At 42.7% G+C, this 20,153-nt stretch overlaps 1 protein-coding gene across 2 annotated transcripts in view; it reads right to left on the bottom strand.

The window, feature by feature from the left end:
- The window catches only part of SRD5A2 (steroid 5 alpha-reductase 2), a 151,789-nt gene extending 133,343 nt beyond the window's left edge, over positions 1–18,446 (bottom strand). Inside the window, exon 1 of one of the 2 annotated variants that reach the window (XM_075597068.1) lies at positions 17,983–18,446. In XM_075597068.1, coding sequence (XP_075453183.1) covers positions 17,983–18,263 — 281 coding nt within the window. In that variant the 5' untranslated portion in view covers positions 18,264–18,446. The remainder of the gene's footprint in view (positions 1–17,982) is intronic. The other variant, XM_075597066.1, reaches the window with a different exon arrangement.
- Between the last annotated feature and the right edge of the window lie 1,707 nt (positions 18,447–20,153).

The raw sequence follows: 20,153 nt of genomic DNA, 5'->3' as shown, positions 1-20,153 counted from the left end.
GGAACCAATCCCGGAGATTATAGGTCTCCCTGGAGGATTCTGTAAACTTTTATGAATCTTTGGGATAAAATAAAAAATGGGTAACTTAGGAAATCTATTGAAAAGATAATTAAATTCAAAGTTGGTCAAAATGCCCAAATCTTGTCCTTCAGAAAGAAGAGTTTCTTATTTCTTTTTAAATGCTAAGGTGGGGTCGCTCCTGAGGACCTGATACGTTGAAACGTCCCCCAAAATTCTTTGAGCTTCTTGTAAATAATCTTGGATATTCATTATTACAGTCCCCCCACCCTTATCAGCCTGTTTAATTATTATATCTTTGTTGGATTGTGATTCCTTCAATGCCTGATTTTCTCTTAGATTGAATTTTCTTTTCTCCTCATGCTTAGACTTCACAAACATTTTTTCAAAGTTGCTGACTACCATCTGGTGGAAAGTATCCACAAAATTTCCTTTGCAATGGTAGAGAAAGAAGGTGGAAGTAGGCTTAAGTTTTGAATGTATAAACTTATCCTTTTCCACCCCTATCTCTCTCTCTACATCATCTTGGAAAGGTTCCACTATCTGTTTATGAAAATATCTCTTAAGTGTCAGCTTCCGCAAAAATGTTCTGGCATCAATAAACAGCTTAAATGTGTTGGGTCCATGTGATGGTGCAACATTTAATCCCTTACTAAGTACTGCAGTTTGATCAACTGTTAATGTGGTGTCACTTAAATTAAAAATAACTGTCGGTGTAGCTATTTCTTCTTTTTGTTTATGTTGCCTACTTCCCCCTCTAATGCATCTTCGCTGCCTCTTTTGCGCCTCAGCGGGGATGCTATTTGAGACACTTCTCTCAGAGGTGAAAAGCGTTTTTTGGAAAACAATTTTTCTTTCTGCTCTTCCTCGCAAGAGTTTAGTCTCTGGATTTCGCCCTTCCCTAAAAAAACAGAGGATTCAGAAATCTTTCTACCCATATCACTCTTATCTTTGGTCCCAAGAAAATGTGGTTTTGGGTACTTCGAATTAATATGGTGTTCTTGATATCCTCTAAAATCCCCCTCACCCCACCTCTGTTTTGGTCTTAAATCAAACCTGGGCGGGTTGTTAAAATGTTTAAAAACTCTTATTTTTGTTAAAACCTTTCTCCTGTCTTCTATCCCATCTTCCATACCCCTGATATAATTTTATTGGTTTATGTGCATTTCTATAACAACTTTTATTTATACCATTGTGTAATGATATGCACTAATATATTTACTATCTAGTCCATCCGTTTGATAGGTATGTTCTTTCTTTTAATAGTAAATTCATAGTCTTTTTTATGATGTTTCTTTTTAATTATGAATTTTGTCTTCTTTTCCAGTGTTTTTCACAGTTGAAAGATATACCAGGTATCGTATCTGTAATTCTAGTATTATAATTGTCTTTTTGTATGGTTGTTAATAAAGTTTGTGTTTTTTGTATTCCCCACTTTGCGCACTGACGTCATCGCGCCAACGTCACTACTGAGACTTTCAGGAAGTGAGCGGCGAGTGGACAGCGGCGCGCTTCTGGGAGGTATTTAAACAGCTAGGTGAGTACCTTTTAGTCACCTTGAAAAAGAGCTTGCGCTCGAAACGCGTTGGTGGGGGGCCCTGCACCCCGTAATGCTGCTGTTATTTTTGTAGTTTCCATAAAATTTATTTTTTAATGGGCACACGCTCCCTTGGATATCCTTCATTTATTTTTTGTTTCCTGAGTTATTGGTGCCTGCTTTTTCCTACTGTTTCTCGTGTCTTATTAATATACCTACTGTAGATTTATTAATTGGTGTATGTACCACCCTGTCCTTCTTCTGTTGTATTACAGTTTCAGCACAGCGTGGGGGCATCCTGTATTTCAACACCTTTGAAAGTCTGAGATTCAGGATCACTTTGAAGATTAAATTTCGACCAACATCTCACTTGATTTTTAATGTAATCCTCTTTATCCCGTCTAAAAATTTTGCGTTTAATCCTCTTAATACTATCTTCTAGACTTTCAATCTTAGATTGTATTTCTTTGTCCCGTGTTATATATTGCTCAGAATCAACAAAGGGCTCTAAAGTCTCTTTTAACTCATTGACTTTACTGTCAATTCTGTTCACTGTCCCTCTGTGGTGGGTTATGATAAATCTCATTGACTCAAATGAGCAATTATCTAGTATCTTATTCCATGCTCCCAAAAAAATCCCATCATCTAAATCAAAAGTGGGCTGCTTTAAAAGTCTAAGACCACATGGGATACGTTCAGATTCTGTAATTAATAACTTCTCTAATACACCTAAACTCTCATTCACACAATCCATGTCCCTCTCCTTAAAAGAGTCTGAATCATTTGAGAAAATTCATTCTAAATTAACATTCCTACTAGTCCTTTTGGAGAACAGTGAAGTGTATTGATCTTCCATCTTATCAATGCAAAACAATGTACACTGAATATAATATATAGTGATAAAAAAACGTGCAATACCCAATAAAACAATCTGTGATTTATAAATACAATACAAGTGCATATAAAACACCAATACTGTGCTAATATCAATAATATAAGTGCAGCTATTAACAAGGTAAAGACAGTGAGAAAACTATAATAAAGCGCAACAAATATTGTGATATACTCAAGCTGCAGCCTAAACACCAGTGCTTTTCCCCAAAACCGCAAATTAAAAAACCTAAACAAAACATGTTCATGGCGCAAAGTCATAAAACAGTTAATATGTGCAAATAAACCCAGTGTTAGTTAGCACTAAAAACCACATAATATTGTAACTTCAAGTAGAAGATTCTCCAGGTCAGCAGACTCTTTGTAGACCCTCATATGAAGAAACACAAATGCAAAGGATATAGTGCATTAACATTTACTTTAAGATGACAAACAACACAGAGGGGATGGTAACACACTCACACTCTCCCCGCTGGTAAGTAAACAAGAAGTGACTTCGGACGCACTTCAACCCTTCTCCTAATACGAATAGGAGAGATCTATTACCGCCCAAAAAGAGAGTTAAAGATATGCAAAATGTCATCCCCTTTATAACTCAATACAATTATAAATCATATGAGGTAAGGAGGATTATTGAAAAACACTGGCCGATTATACAACAGGACCATATTTTGAAAGAGATCCTGCCTGACAAACCTCAACTTGTTTTTACAAGAGCTGCCAATCTAAAAGATAAATTGGCCCCTAGCGCTTTAAGAACTAAGCGTGAAAAACCAGTTATAGGGCAACAGACAACATGGTTGGAGGGAAATCCTTTGGGATTTTTCACATGTACAGATTGCACAGCATGGAAATTTGGCATCAATAAAAGTAAGGATTTCACCTCTAAACATACGGGTGAGATTTTTACAATTTCCAGCTTAATAAACTGCAGCACTGATTTTGTGGTGTACCTTTAGAATGTCCGTGCGGTCTACAGTATGTGGGCCGCACCACAAGAAAACTAAAAACCAGGATGTTAGAACACGTGAGGAATATAAAGAAGGGCTTGGAGTCACACAATGTATCATTACATTTAAAAAATCATCATGGTTCAGACTTGGGGGGTCTTAGGTTTATTGGAATAGAATTTGTTCCAAGACATTGGCGTGGTGGAAATAGAGTGCAAACTATTTCCCAGAAAGAAAGCCTCTGGATTTACAAGTTAAAACCTTTGAAACCTCTGGGTCTGAACGTTGAATTTGATATCAATGCATTCCTCAAGTGATGGTTCAATGTTTTATCTTTCATTTCCCCTTTTTAAGTTCATTCCCTACTATAGCGCCTTTTTTTTTGGCTTTGTTAGCTTTTTATTTAGCTATTTTTATTAGCCTATTTATTAACTTTTTTATTAGATTTTATATATGTTTTTTATAGCCTCACTTTATATATTTATAATTTAATTTTTAGTTATTCATCTTTTTTGATGTAATCTTTTTTGATGTAGTCCTTTTTATACAATTGTCCCAGTCCAATATCATTGCTGTCATTGAATCATCGGTTAAGTATTGAGTAGCTTTATTATGAGTTGTCTTTTTTAACCCTTGTTGTTTTTTACTAATCCATGCTGTTTATGTGTTTCAGCATTCTCCGCACATCCTTTTTTTAATTTTGGAATGATTATTATGTGTAGGATGAGACAGGGGTTTTAGCATTTGTTTAATAATACAATATTTTATATCAATTGTATAAACTTCTCTGTTACTGCATACAGTCCATGATAAAATCCTTTTTTATTTTATAGTATATTGTGTTTTTGTAAGCTGATTGTTTAATTGTATTTTAAATATTAAAGATTTGTATGTCCTTTAAAAACATATATTAGCTTACTGCATAACTTGTCTTAGTGCATACTAATTAGGCATTCAAGTAGGGAGGTGTCTGGTGTATTCCAGCTCAGGTTTTGCTAATTAGAACAAGCATTACCATATCTGCTAATCACTGGCTCACTATGTAGGATCCAGCTGAGTTGGCTTTATTTCTGATGCCTCGTTTGGTATATAAGTGCGTTAAAGTTAGCATTATACATGACCCCAGATGAAGTCCGGTGGGATGAAACATGCTGGGCCTTTTTTGATGTCTTGAGGCCACTGTACCCAATCTCCTGAGAAGCCCTGATTAGAAGGAGACTGCTGAGACGGCCGTGACGCGGCAGAGTGCCCCCACTGCGGGTGAGAGACGCTGGCAGAGGCAATCGCGGTCTGTTCCTGACTGAGAAGTGGAGCGGTCGCATCGGGTGCTGTTATCTAAGGAGAAGGGTTGGAGTGCGCCCAAAGTCACTTCTGTTTACTTACCAGAGGGGAGAGTGTGAGTGTGTTACCATCCCCTCTGTGTTGTTTGTCATCTTAAAGTAAATGTTAATGCACTATATCCTTTGCATTTGTGTTTCTTCATATGAGGGTCTACAAAGAGTCTGCTGACCTGAAGAATCTTCCACTTGGAGTTACAGTATTATGTATTTTAAAAGAATATAGCTTATAAACAAGGATACCGAAAAAACAAACAGGTATCCCTCGCTAAGCCTGTATTTATTTTAGCCTAAAAGTCCAGAGAGGCCCGCTTGACTGTAAAAGATGTCATAAATATACCACATACACTGGCGACACACTTTATTCGAGCTCGGCTAGTCCCACGAATTCGGGTATACCCGGGTGTATTGAGGTTTGTGACTGTTTTCTGCCCGAGTGCATTGCGTTATTTTCCAGGCAGAGATTGAAGCATTTTATTCCCGCTGGCTGCAATACTGCACAGTATATATATATATACTGCATTACAATTCATGAATTTATGCCATCTGGTAGACACGCGAAGCATTGCAGCCTATTAAATCCTAATCATTATCATTAACAGATCAGCCGCCCGTCAGCCAGGCATGAACCCAGGCTGGGAAGGCAAACACAACGGGGCTTGTCAGAGGTGAGGAGCGGCGCATTCCAGGTATCTGCCAGGTACATACTGGGTATTTGCTCGAATAAAGTGTGTCGGTGCAGTACAGTAGCTACATTTATATTTGACATATGTGGAAGAAAATTAGCTGCTTATATTAACGCTTATATTAACGCTTTTATTAGAAACAGTGGTCATGAAGGCATAGTCGTTCTCCAATGCAACTACAACACACATCACTGCAAAATGCTCAAAGAACTAGATTGGTCATCAGTTGAGTCTAGGCACAAAGTTAATCTCTCCTGTCTTGCCTTCAAATACTTTCTGGGCAAGCTACTCATCTATCTGAACAAGCTCCTCACCCCTACCACATGCAGCACTTATCACCTGAGATCAGACTCCAAAAGACTGTTCATGGTCCCAAGGCTCAACAAAGTATCCGGCCGCTCCTTCTCTTACCGTGCACCCCAAAAGTGTGACAGTCTACCGGAGACTCTCACATCCACCACCAGTTTAAGTTCTTTCAAAACTAAAGCTGTCTCACATTTTAATCTAGTCTGTAACTGTTACATACGCCTATAATATACATTTTCTCTAACTGTGCATGCAATGTATTGTATATAATGTAAACCCTGTTCATTTATGTAACTGTATTTGTAACCATGTATTATTTGTCAGATTAACTATGTCCAGCACATACTTGAAAACGAGAGGTAACTCTCAATGTATTACTTCCTGGTAAAACATTTTATAAATAAATAAATAAAATAAATAAATAGTCAGTGCAGGCTTTCATAATCAATGTGACTACTACATGATTAATATACCTGATTAGCTGTACCCAGCATAAAATATGCAGATCTAGGAGATCTGAAAGATTATTAATTAAATATTACTCTTTGTTTTCACCCCTCCCTGTAATGCCTTGATGTCTTGTCCCTTCTTCCCCACATCACTCTCTCCTCTATCATGTCCTGCTCATTTTTACACTCCCTCCTCTCCTCTCTTGCACTCCTTGCCTTACTGTGTCTGGTCCTCTCTGTGCACACTACAGTCCCTCCTCTCCAACAGTACTAATCTCAGGTGTCTCCTCTTCTCCATGCTGTATCTCTGTTTCCTCCTTCTACTCACTACTGTCTCTACTCCCATCTCTTTTCACTCCTTCCAGCCCTATGTGCACACTGCTCTCCATTCCCTCCTCGTCATCCCTTTCCTTCCGCCCACTCTGTCTCCTCACCTTGCTCTCTCCTCCCCTCCCTTCTCCAGCATGCCCTGCTCTTCTTTGCACCTCCCTTGCGCTAAAGCTCTACGCTGAAGTCTTCCTTGTTACTGAGGATCTCCCATGCTGGAGCATCTACGCTGGATCCCCTACGCTGTAGCTGCTCTGTTCCGGAGACCTTCCCTTGCGCTGAAGCCTTCCTGGTGCCATCTCTAGCCTGTGACCTCGACCTTCAATCTTGTGCCACCTGCCTTGACCCGAGCCTGGACAACTTTACCCTGTCTTCTCCAACCCTGACCCGGCTACCCACGACGGAATCTGCAATCCAGACCAGGCTTCGCGGTCTCAGGTCGGTGTTTACCTATCCCAACCTCAGCCTCGTGGTCTGGTCCAGGTTTGTGGCGAGCACAACCGTTACACTCCCCTCCTGCTCATCTCGTCTATCTCCTCTTCTCCTTGCTGTCTGTTTCCTCCTCCTAATTACCTTGCTCTCTCCTCCCCTCTCTTTGCACTCCCTCCTGTCCGATATGCACACTGCTCTCCATTCCCTCCTCATCATCTTTCTTTCTCCTCCCCTCCTTACTGTCTCTCTCTCTATCTCCTCTTCTCCTTGCTGTCTCTCCTCCCCTCCATCCTCCATCATGCCCTACTCCTTTTTGCACTAACTCCTCCCTTTTTTGCACTCTCTGGCGTAACATATGCCGATCTAGGCGATCTGAAAGGTTATTAAACATTACTCTTTGTTTTCACCCCTCCCTGTAATACCTTGCTGTCTCTTGTCCCCTCTTCCCCACCTTACTCTCTCCTGCATCACACCCTGCTCCTTTTTGCACTCTCTCAGCCCTTCTTTGCACTCCCTGCCTTACTGTATCTTCTCTTGTCTGTGCACTCCCTCTTCTCCTACTCATCTGTCTCCTCCTCTCTTTGTTGTCTCTCTGTTTCCAACTCCTACTCACCTTGCTGTCTCTCCTCTCCCATGTGCACACTGCTCTCTGCTGTCTCTCTGTCTCCTCTCCCCCTCGTTGCTGTCTCTCCTCCCCCCTCTATCATGCCCTGCTCCTCTTTGCACTCTCTCCTCCCCTCTCTTTGCACTCCCTACCTTACCGTCTACTCCTCTCTGTGTATACTACATTTCCTCCTCTCCTACCCATCTCATCTGTCTCCTCTCCTTGCTGTCTCGACTGCCATTAAAATCCCCCCGTGTTTCCTGAATGAGTGAGAGGCCCCTCAGTCTATAACAGAGAAGTATGTATTGTAACTTTACTATATAGCACTGACAGTGTACTCAGCACTTAAAAAGACAATACAGTACAGGGAATTATAATAATACAATAAGAGCAGCAAAGTCAGACAATAGGAAATCCCTGCCCCGGAGAGCTTACAATATAAGTGGTATGTTGGGAGATTAAGTGCAGTAGATGGCAGGGCTTGGCCGCAATGGTTGGTAGGAGCGACTGTGGGTGTAGGAGAGTAGGCATGAGTGCAAGCTATTAGGAAGTTTCTTGTGAGAGGTGAGTTTTTAGGTTGGTCGGTATTAAATTAGATGGGTTAACACCATTAGCAGGGAAGGAGGTGGCATGGAGGCGTGAGACAGACTAGGTGTGAATATGCATACAGTGAAGGTAATGTGGTGCTCAAGCATGAAATCCCATCAGGTTGTAATGTGAGAGGAACACTTCTGGGACATGAATACTATATTAAACCTTTGAAAGGGTTCCAGTTACCCTGAACGCAGGGGTAGATGCACAAAAACACCCCCCTAACCTCATTGGGCTGGCCCCAGGTAAGTACTCACGAATGAATGTCACCAGGGCTCCTCTCAGTCTGCGTGCTGTTGCCAATGGGGAGAAATCCAGTGCAATGTAGGTTGGTGCAACGCACAGCAAAAAAAGGTGATGGCAGGTCTGGCAAGATATTTCTTTATTGCAGGGACATAAAAAACGGAAGGCTGCAACCTTCTACGCGTTTCGTGCAGGTAAATTGCACTTTATCAAGAAGTGTGTTAACATGGTATACATCACCCTATATATAGGGACAGTCTGCCGATTTGGCGCCCAAATCACTAATTGGTAACCTCATGTTAATTAAGGATATAACATATAGCTGTGTGAGCATCATATAAAAGCGGCTGAATACCTGTTCACACTGCGAGAAAAAGAGCCTCCAAACCCACCTGCTCGGTGACACGCACCGCAGGGCAATGGAGGGCAAAATCTCGCGAGATGCGCCTCAAGCAAGCCACGTTTTTCTGCGCATGCGCAGATCGATATTTCTCAATAAACAGACTCAGATCTCGCGGATTGATGCCAATAAGGTCCTAAGTACTCGCGCATGCGCCAACATGCTCTAAGTGAATCTTGAACATATTGAAAATAAGGTGTGACCACCCACACAATGGGGATGTCCATGGGAATGCCTCATAAACCTATACAGACACCCATTGACATGCCCCACTGAGGGGGGGGGGGGGTGAAAGGAAAAAGGGAGGGAAAAGGAGGAAAAAGGGGAAAGAGAAGGGAGAAGAAGGAGGGAGGCGGGAGAGGGAAGGAAAGAGAGGGGAAGAGAAGGGAAAAAGGGGGGGGGGAAAGGGAGGGAAAGGAGGGGGGGGGGTTGTGAATGAAGAAGGGAAGAGGAATGGGGAAAAAACACACCAACCCTGAGATTTAAGGTCTAGATTGCCAGACCTGCCATCACCTTTTTTTGCTGTGCGTTGCACCAACCTACATTGCACTAGGTGTGAATATGGCTGGTCCAGAATTAGGAGCGATATCCCCAGCAGCAAGGAGTACTGTAGTACAGAGATGGAAAGAGGAGATGAGAAAGGATTTACGGTGGTGCGTTTTATTTATTGAGGGGTGTGTAAATAGTGGTGCAGTGTATGGGCACAGGCATAGGTGGAGGGAAGGAGAAAGGAAAAGATATACATAGGAGAGCGGGGCAGGTGGAGAAAACAGAAAAGTTTACAAAGGGTGAGGAAACGTCAAACAGAAAAAAGCAATAGGGAGGGCATAATGAGATGCAGGGAGAGAGGTAGGAGGAGAGAGTTCCAGGTATTGGAGGAAATGAGGAGTATGAGGTGAAAGAGCAGGTGTATAAATGAGACCTCATAGGGCAGTGTATTACTGAATGTTACACAGCAGCATAAAAAGTTAGCCTATAAAAAATTAGCAGAGCATTTAGAAAGCCAAGTTCTCACAGTTGCAATGTTGATGATGAAGAGCAGAGTCCAGTTCTTGTATTCTTCACCTCCAATTTGAACTCCACAGACACTTCATATGACACATAAGATATTACACAGCCAATATGCACTCAATACACAGAATGTACAGCATCACTGTCTGTCCCTGGGCGAGTGGCAGGCCGTACAGCCTATCACAGGGGGAGACACAAACATCCTTAGAGAAATATACATACATACTTATTTGACATTGCATATTTACCAGCTATGTCAGCTCTCTCTCTCCCCCCCCTCTCTCTCTCCCCCCCCCCCTCTCTCTCTCTCTCTCCCCCCCCCCCCCCCTCTCTCTCTCTCTCTCTCTCTCTCTCTCTCTCTCTCTCTCTCTCTCCCTCTCCCCCCCTCTCTCTCTCCCTCTCCCCCCTCTCTGTCTCTCTCCCCCCTCTCTCTCCCTCCCCCCTCTCTCTCTCTCTCTCTCTCTCTCCCCCTCTCTCTCTCTCCCTCTCCCCCCCCTCTCCAATTAAATAATCGATCTCTAATTCCCTGCATGAAAGCAGCAGTCCAAGCTGCCATTTAAAAAAAAAATGTTTTCCCTTTAATATGTGCATCAATACAATCCACACAATGATAAGTGATTAGCTAAGTTGCTGATCGATCCGTTCTCCTGTGATCGATCGGTGAAGATTCGGCTCAGGTTTTCACTAAATGGCTGTCAGTGCAGCAGAAGAGGACCATAGATGCAAAGTTCTGTGGGGAAGATCATGTGACCAGGCAGTCACTAGATACAAATAGTGCACTGCTAGAGAGGGGCAGGGCTCAAAAATGGGTGTGCCAAGCATGTTTCAGAAGAGCAAGGGGATGTGACTTTGTAAATGGTTGCAATAGAAACAAAAATGCTTGTTACATTACAATACATTCAAATTGTCATTCAGAGTTGTTTTTAAAAAAATGCTACAAGTATTTATTCTTATTACAGAACTGATTTATTTAAAGAAAACACACATGTAGGATATTGCTTGGTCAGCAGCTTCTACTTGACCAGCCTTTTGCGAAAATACGATGTTAGAGGAACACCTCTTTTGCATATCATTAAAACTGGTGGAAAAAATGTAATTACACTGGGTTAATGTTATGTTTTTGTCTTTAGTGGATAGGCGTTACTAAATTAATTTAGTGTATATGGGCTTGTATGTGATTTCTATTTTTTTACTGTTATATTGGTTCACACATTAGCCACAGTTTTAGCAAAATGTAACACTTCTGAAATGAATCATTAGGGATGTGCAAAACTTTAGTACACATTTTAAAAAAACTGAACAAACTTGGACTTTAGCTGCTCACAAAAATGTAGTCGGCAATATTAGCAAATATTTGCTCAAGCATTGGCATCTCTTTATGCATTAGAGATTTGCCAGATAAATTGTGCCTATAAAATTTGGTTACATTTTGGTTACTGTGAGAATGGCACTGGGTCATATGTCCATTTATACATGGCATTTTTGCATACATTTGAAAAAAAAGACACAGAATTTGTCGGGAATTTGTGTCTATGGCAACTTTCTGTGAAACACCAGAGCAAGGAAATTCTTTCCGAAACTTCAGCAAAAATTGAAAAAAACATAGAATTTTTTTTCACAAACCTAACTGTGAAATGCAAGAGATTTGCACAACTCTCTTCATAATGTAATTGTGGGCAGAATCAATGTCATATTCCATAACATGACACAACTTGAATACGAACAGCATTTCTGTATGTGTATGATTCAATTTTGTATAATTTTATATATAATGTAATGTTTGTGTAAACAGTCATTAGATATGGAGATATACATATACTTGACATTGTTTCTGCTTGTATGGAAAATGTATATGATGTAACATTTTTGTTATGAAAAATAGTGTACTAATAAAAAAAAAAACCCGACAAGTTTTTTCTCATCCCAACTCCCAAAAGCAACATCTAGCAGCATGTTTTGCATTTTGCCCGCAGTCCGTCGCTGCATAACTTAGAATTTATAAAGTTTTAACAGCACACAAGCAGCACATTCTTGAAATCAGAATCTTCCAACCTGTATTTTTAGGACACTTCTTTCTGGGAATAACAAAAACTGATTGGTCCTTAAGGGTGGAAATGTGATTTAAGGAAGGAAATGTAATTTAAGACCTAAGAGAACTGATGGCAGCAAAGGCTCAAAAGATAACAAATTTAAACGACTCAATTCACTGAGATTTTATGTTTCTAGACCAAATTACAATGGCATTTTAACAAAAAATGCACCACTAAGAAAAAACACCTCAAAAGTCTATGGGACTTGCCCCACTCCATAGGTCATTATAAGATTGTAGTGCAGTCTCTGTTTCACATACAAATTCAGGGCAAGCATACAAAAGAATGCACCATGATTAGAGTTAAAAAAAAACCCAGGACTGAATAAACATCTCATAATGATCTGGACTCAGGCTGACAGTACTGTATTATTATAATCATTTATTTATAATGCACCAACATATTTTACAGTGTACTACAATTGGGTGGGAAGACAATAACCATACAATTACCACAATTACATACACTGGTACAGTACACGTAGTTAAGGACCTGCTTCAAGGAGCCTACAAGCTATTCCTGATGAAACCTTTTGAAAGGTGAAACGCGTTGAGTGTATCCAGCGACGATCGAGTGGGAAGCTTCACGCAGTGTTACCTGCTCGTCTACAGCCGCTTCCCGTTTTCCCGTGCGAGGACGGACGGCGTGGGTGCTACAGTGTACCGGAGCAGAGAGACCGGGCCAAAGTTTCAACTGTCGGCGTTGATCTTATGATCTAAATGCGCAAATTGATCTAATACCATGTGAGGGGTTTTACTATATACTAACTGCAGATAAAAGTTTTTTTATCAGTCTATACTACAGTATGTCCGCCTTTCTTGTTCCATTCCACGAGGGTTCCTATACATGTTGTTCCTAGGTGTGATGACAGCATTGATACCACACAACTGCATTGCAAAGAAACCTTTATATGCACCATAATACTGAGAAATTTGTGAGTACAAATTCCTTTGGATTAGTGAAGATATTCTCTTATTGAATTCACTTCAAAACATATTGCACAATCATCTGTATGTTTTCTTTTTACATGTACCTGTGCTTCCTGAATCACCTGCACATCCAAGCTATTTCACAGTCACATTTGCTGCAGATTGGAGTGCCTGTCCTTCCTTTGATTTGTGTACTATTTTATGGATAGTATGCACTTTAGCTTACATTAACTGTACTCTTCGGTGAGAGCCCTGCTCTTGACTTGCAGTGCTGTGTCTATTTCATCAGTCTGGTGGAGTGTGTATGTGTATACATATATATACATATACACAATGTATGTGTATACACAATATACATACATACATCTATCTACGAATCTATCTTTCTAAGGGCCAGATCCATATGGTTTCAATAAATCAGGGCTCATAACGACGTTTCCTAAAAGAGTAACTGAAGTTATTTCCCCTGAGGTTAACACACATATACACAAAGCTAATATTGCGTTCGCTTTTATTTACGTGAATTTGAGTACTCCCATCTAGATCCCGATATGTGTTTAACTAACGTTAAAAAAAGAGGAAGTAGAGGGACATAATGAGGAAAATAACGCTATTTTAGTTCAGTTCTACCTATCCGCATACCCATTCAGACTCTGTAACCCCCGTATTTCAGTGTCTGGATGTGAGTAATGCCATGATTGGTATGACCTCACTGTGTTAAACTTAATAGGCCATTGTGGATATGTGCTGTTAGAGTAACCGCCTCGTTTTGGATATGTTGCGGAGTCCCCCTTTTCATGCCTCCGGTGTGTGGGAGCTGGCGGTTAGTGTACCGAAGCTCCGCGCAGGATTGGGAGATGGGGGCAGCCATTTTAAGTTAGTGCATGCGAAGTATGGCGAGGTGGCATGTGCAGTGTGCATAGTGCGGCGGCCATCTTAGAGTGGCTCCGCAAGACACCGCGCGGGACTACAAGTCCCAGGATCCTCAGGGAGGGAGACACCACATGGAGAGTCCCAGCCAATAGGGCTGGAGGAGCAGGGGAAACCAGGATATCCTCCGCGGGCTAAGGACACGCACGTCAGTAGGATGGAGGACGGCAAGAGGGTAGGTAGTGTCCAGGAAGCAGTGCCTCCTGCACCAGGCCTTGTCTTGCCCCTGAGGCCCCAGCTAGGCCCTGAGTTAATCCAGAAAAGTGTTGCAGGGAAGGCCCAGATAGGGACGCTTCCCTGTTAGTGGTAGCAGTGCTGTTGCACTGGTGTCCGGACGGCCACACGGTGTACTGTGGTCTGACTGCAAGACAGGATATGGACCCACACGGCAGAGGTAGGGAGTAATACACCGACCTTGGACTGGGATCAGAGGCCTGGGATGCAGGGGTAGTCAGGTATGGCTCCGGGGTCGAGGCAGGCAGCAGGGAAAGGGTAGGCAAAAGGTAGCCAGGCAAAGGTCCGGTTCCGAGGTCGAGTTAGGTTCAATTCATAGGTCAAGACAGGCAGCAGGCAAAACAAAGGCAAGACAGAGCTCAGATCGGACAAGCTATCAAGTACTTTGCAAAGTCCAAGGGCAACTGCCTGCTATTTAAAGGCCAGAGAGAGACTACTTCCTGTCAGGGGAGTAAGGGCAGGATTTGCCAGGAAGCAAGATGTCTGTGGTAGCTTCGGAAAAGATGACATCACTTCCGTGCAGCCGGATTTCTCTTCCTTCCTAGCTAGATGGGTGGCATGGGTTCCCAGAAGCTGACCCTGACAGGAAACGACATTCGCTACCTCTGTGGCGTCCATTGGGTGGCTCTTGCAATATGTAACGTTGCTGACTGCAAGACAGGATACTGACCCGCAGGGCAGAGGTAGGGAGTAATACACCGACCTTGAACTGGGATCAGAGGCCTGAGATGCAGAGGTTGTCAGGTACGGTTCCGGGGTCAAGGTAGGTGGCAGGCAAAGGGTAGTCAGGTTCAGTTCCTAGGTCAAGGCAGGCAAAACAAAGGCAAGGCAGAGATCAGACAGGACAAAGTAACAAGTACTTTGCACGAGCAAAGTCCAAGGGCAACTGCCTGCTATTTAAAGGCTACTTCCTGTCAGGGGAGTAAGGGCAGGATTTGCCAGGATGCAAAATGTCAGTGGTAGCTCGGGACAAGATGACAACACTTCCTGTCAGCAGTTATCAAGGATGTTTCAGACAGATCCCTTAAAGAACCTCTGTTACACCAAACGGAGACTGGTGGGCACCACTAGAAGAAGAAGCGGGTAAAGGGCCTGCTCACCATGTACCCTCCCCAGCGGCTTCACCACGCCGAATACTTGACCCAAGGAGTCCGAGTTTTGTACCTATTAAAGACTATGAAGCTCCAAATTCACATTCTATGAGAGGGCCAGGGCCTCAAGCCAATGGTAGCCTCTTCACCCAAGAAGACATTGAAGAAGCGACTCATAGGAATCAAAGTGAGACGCCCTCCAATGAGAATGGCATATGATTTGTTAGGGGCAGCTCACTATGAGTTTCAGCAGTTTTCTCAGAGCAGGTTTGCTTCTGCAATGACCATGCTCAACGAATTGTTCAATGTTGTTTTAGATGCTAATTGTACCGCTAAGTTGTACTGTAGTGCCGACGATTATTTTAAAACAAACCTGGGGCAATCTCCAAAATGACCCAGGTACATGCTGGGTACATGCTGGGTACATGCTGCAACATTTCACACATTTCTGCAGACAGACTAATGGCCCATCGGATTAACAGCAGGGGTCCCTGGCAGTCCCATTCAAACTGAATGGGACTGCCAGGAACCCCTGCTGTGTTACTCCGATGGGCCATTAGCCTCTGCAGAAATGTCACTGAAATGTGCCCAGCATGTACCTGGCTAGTTTAAGGCAAGTTTTAGAATACTCGTTGGCTCGTCTGTATGTATGATATGCATTTTTCATTGTATAAGATTGGTAGCATGTTGTTCCCAAGCAGGGTCGTTCGAAATGCATTGCATTGCTGCGACGTTCGAAATGCATTGGATGGGTCTTTTGCCACATTAAAGTGCCCTTTTAATCATTTTTTTGTTCTGGTTTCTTCCTGCTCCGTTTGTGCTGGTGCGCTTTTTGGTCTCCCTTTTCCCTCGTTGGATTCTCCACCAGGGGGAGGATGTAGTCGAGTCACCGTTTTCCTGCCTCCGGTGTGGGGGAGCTGGCGGTTAGTGTACCGGAGCTCTGTGCAGGATTGGGAGGTGGAGGTTGCCATTTTAAGTTAGTGCATGCGCAGTATGGCGAGGTGCGCATGCGCAGTGTGCATAGTGCGGCGGCCATCTTAGAGTGGCTCTGCAAGACCCTGCGCGAGACTACAAGTCCCAGGATCCTCAGTGAGGGAGACACCACATGGGGATTCCCAGCCAATAGGGCTGGAGGAGCAGGGGGAACCAGGATATTCTCTGCGGGCTAAGGACACGCGCGTCAGTTGGATGGAGAGTGGCAAGAGGAAAGGTAGTGTCCAGGATCAGTGCCTCCTGGACTTGGCCTAGTCTTGCCCCTTAGGCCTCAGCTAGGCCCTGAGTCACTCCAGAAAAGTGTTGCAGAATAGGCCCAAGATAGGGATGCTTCCCCGTTAGTGGTAGCAGTGCTATTGCACTGGTGACCAGACAGTCACACAGTGTACTGCAGTCTGGGACAAGGCCACATGCCCATAGATAGTTTAGGTGAGACCCTCCAGCTGGAGCTCTCCTATGACGTGGACGCATAAGGAGTGAGGGGAGTAGTGTTGGATGTCCCACATCGTGGGACCTGACTGACCCTTTGACCAACTGCGACACCTGGGTACAGGAGTGCCCAGGGAGGTATGTAAGTACACGATCCACTCAGGGGTAGCCCTACCTCACTCTTTGGGTGGGGCTGTGCTACGGACACCGGGTGTTTAGGTGCCTAGGGCACCCCAGTACTTTGGGGGAACCACACCGGGGTGCTGGGTATTGTGTTTGGGCATTGTATTGTGATATTGTATTGTGGGTGTGTTATTGTTATAGTATGTTATAGTAAATAAGTTATATTAAACTCTGACGCTACTGGGATCCCTCATAGGGGGAGGCGCTGCACCGAACGGAAAGAGAGATTACCCCAGGCTCCCAGAAGCGGAGGCTTAGGCCTCCTGCACGCCAACAGGAACAGCAGCATACGTAGCTCCCGTGGTCCTAGGGAAAGGGGGTTACACATAGTGATAATTCTAACGACTGTTATTTTTAACATAATGCTCCGGGAGAAAAATTACTTATCGTTATGTTATTAGCCTTTGAAGAAATACGTCACGGCATAACGTGCCTTTCAATTGTAAATGCAACACAATGAATTAAATGGTTTAAGGGGGGAAAATAACACAGGAAATCAAAATACTCTCCCAATAACACAGAACAACTTTTCACTTGTGAACATCCACTTTAGAAATAATTTAATACACATAAAACTGTTAACCTCTTAGAAAAACATTTTTTTTTTTCAAATACTTTTAATTTAACGCATTTTAACTATGTAAAAGAAATAGGTATGGGGTCAAAAACAAAAAAACGATGTCACAGAAAATAAAAAAACATGTTTTTAGCACTCCATTTTTTGGTTCAGAAAATCTTTCCTGTCGGCATAGCAATGATTCCTTATGAGAAAACAGCCCTCTTTTACACTCTCACCAATACTAATAATGCCAGTCGTTTTCCCTGAGTTGCTCCAGCATAAAAAAGAAAGCAAACAAGAAACTGTTACTCTTCTAAAATAGTTACGCTGGAAAGACGTTTGTTTAGCACTTTATAAGATGCCACTAATACGATCCAGTGTCATAAAAGTGCTTTCATATTACACAAGGCAGCAGAACACAGACACTACAAACAAAAGACAAATGTTACCTGACAGATCAAGCACAACAGCTTCTACAGGCAAGGGCTTGAAGTAATTTGTTTCCCATGTAAACGCATTATAATAATAATTATTATTATTATACGAGCAGCAAGGCAACGTACTGCAGATAGTAACTGAGACTCCATAAAATTATCTGCATGCTTGCTGAAGCCAACAATTAAATAATACGAATAAAAAGACCACATTATAGGTCTGAAGAAGTAATAGTAGCAGTGGATTTATCTTTGTTTTATTTTGTAATAATTTCCAATAATACTTAAATATACAGTTTAAATGATGAAAAATGGGATGACAACTTACCTGTGGAAATAGTGTCCGCAGAACATGAAGAAGAGCATCATGCAGCCCGGAGAGTTACAGTGTTGACTGTATAATATAACCAGGAGAGGCACCAAGAATGAGGGAAGCTCCTGGATAAACCAACCATACTTGGCAGGGACCATGATAGAAGCTTTTTTATTATTGCAGCTTACATGTCTTCCATAAGTAGCAGGAGCAGTCATCTGTCTAACAAAGAAAACGAGCCCCATAGCACCCAGGAAAAAGCTCATGTAAAAATCCAGGTCCTGGTTGCATTGCATCCTTCACTGTAGTACTTACTCCACAGCACATACAATCAGACTTTGCTTAGGCAACAAGAATCACTGCAATGTCTTTACAACACTTATTCATTCACTATAAATACTACATAGGCATGAGGCAAGCAGTTTGTAATGAGCAAACTTACAGGAACGTCCTGTAAACCTCAAGCTCCGCCTAGGGGGGGGAAAAAAACCACAAGAACAAAGTGAAATGAATTGCTCCGTCTCTGCTGATTTAGCCATTACAAATGATTATCTACTTTCTTGAAGGTGTTAAGCACAAACTATGACCAAACAAAAAAAAAATTACACCGTTGTTGAATGATTTCATGTTGGTTTTTGAAAAGGAGGTGCATGGTAAATAAGACAAACTAGGTAATCTGTTAGAAAAAATAAGTTTTCCAGGCAGCTTTAATGTAGAGTAACTTTGTGTAACCTAAATTGTTAGTTGGGCTGCCCTCTCCTATCAAGGTCTTCCAGCAGCTCTGGGGCAACGTAGGGGCAAGGGAGTACACTTTAAGCACGGGGAAAAGGAGTGGCTCAGTGAGTAAAGACACTAACTCTGGCACTGAGTTTGAAGCAGGGGAACCTGGTTCAGTACCCAGTGTCGGCTCTTTGTGTCACTTTATTTCCATGTGCCTCAGGCACCAAAAAAACATAGATTGTAAGCTCTATGGGGTAGGGGCCTGTCTCTGTAAAGTACTATGTAAAACTAGCAGCGCTATACAAGAACAAATTATAATTATTATAATTTTAGTTTGGCTAGCAGAGCGCATAGTCATTCGGCGGCAGCCTGCCAGCAATTGCAGCAGTGCGGTGCTGTGGGTCAGCTCCAGTGCTGGGCCTCCCACGTGGCAGCAGCAGCAGCTTCTCATGGGGGATGGTGGGACGTGGCAGCAGCAGCTTCTCATGGGGGATGGTGGGACGGATTGAGGTGTGCAGTGAAGCTCCTGATTGGTCAGGTAAAATCCCACGCGATATTTTTCTAAAAGCGAAAGTCGCCACTAGATGGGAGTATATTGTCGTTAGTATGTATTCTCGGTTAATCTGAGTATGACAGCTCCCAATGGCATAAGGCGATAATCGCCACTGACTGAATGTGTGATATCGAATATTTAAAATCCTTGTGTACCAAGTCTAACATAGTAAAATACAATGTCTAAGACTACCATGTTAGTAACTCCGGTAGAGTAAATAATATTTGAAATGCTCAAGTGTAGCAGATATTTAAATAGTGTGACTGTTGGAGCTCACAATATTAATAAAGTGTAACTACAGTAGTAGCTTTATACTGCGTGGTCTTCAGACTGGTAAATTGTCTCTGCACATTGTCTGGACCACGACCAGGAAGGTATTAATAAGTGCACCACTGGGCCCCGACACAGGGAAGCGCGCTATCCCACACACACACACATTGAAAGAGAGACACTCAGTGGTTAAGTGACATTAGATATTCTTTGTTTGGGGACATTCGCATGGACTGTGTATTATTGGTTCATATGCTGGGGCTGTGTTACTGTGTTACTGCGTTAAGATATGGTACATACAGTACATTATGTGAGAGTTAGTAAATACTGTTCTTATACAAACCTGTGTAATTACTGTGTATGATTGGTTCCGGTGAGGGAATACTTCCTCCACGCTGGGATCCCTTACCGGTGGAGGCGCTGCACCGTGTAATAAGTATATCCCAGGCTCCCAGAGGCGGAGGCTCAGGCCTCCTCTTAGCCACACAGGTAAAAGAAGCACGGGTAGTTTCAGTATCCAAGGGGTACAAGGGCTACATTTGGAGGCACTGCTGAGATTCAGACCTGGGGTGCCCTACTCAGTAGTTTAAATAGTATACTGCCCTATCACAATGTCTATGCCCACACCACAACAAGTGGCACA

Source organism: Ascaphus truei, chromosome 4, assembly GCF_040206685.1.
Source record: "Ascaphus truei isolate aAscTru1 chromosome 4, aAscTru1.hap1, whole genome shotgun sequence".
Taxonomy (NCBI): Eukaryota; Metazoa; Chordata; class Amphibia; order Anura; family Ascaphidae; genus Ascaphus; species Ascaphus truei.
The sequence above is the reverse complement of the archived record's forward strand: the minus strand, read 5'-3'. Positions and strand labels throughout refer to the sequence as shown.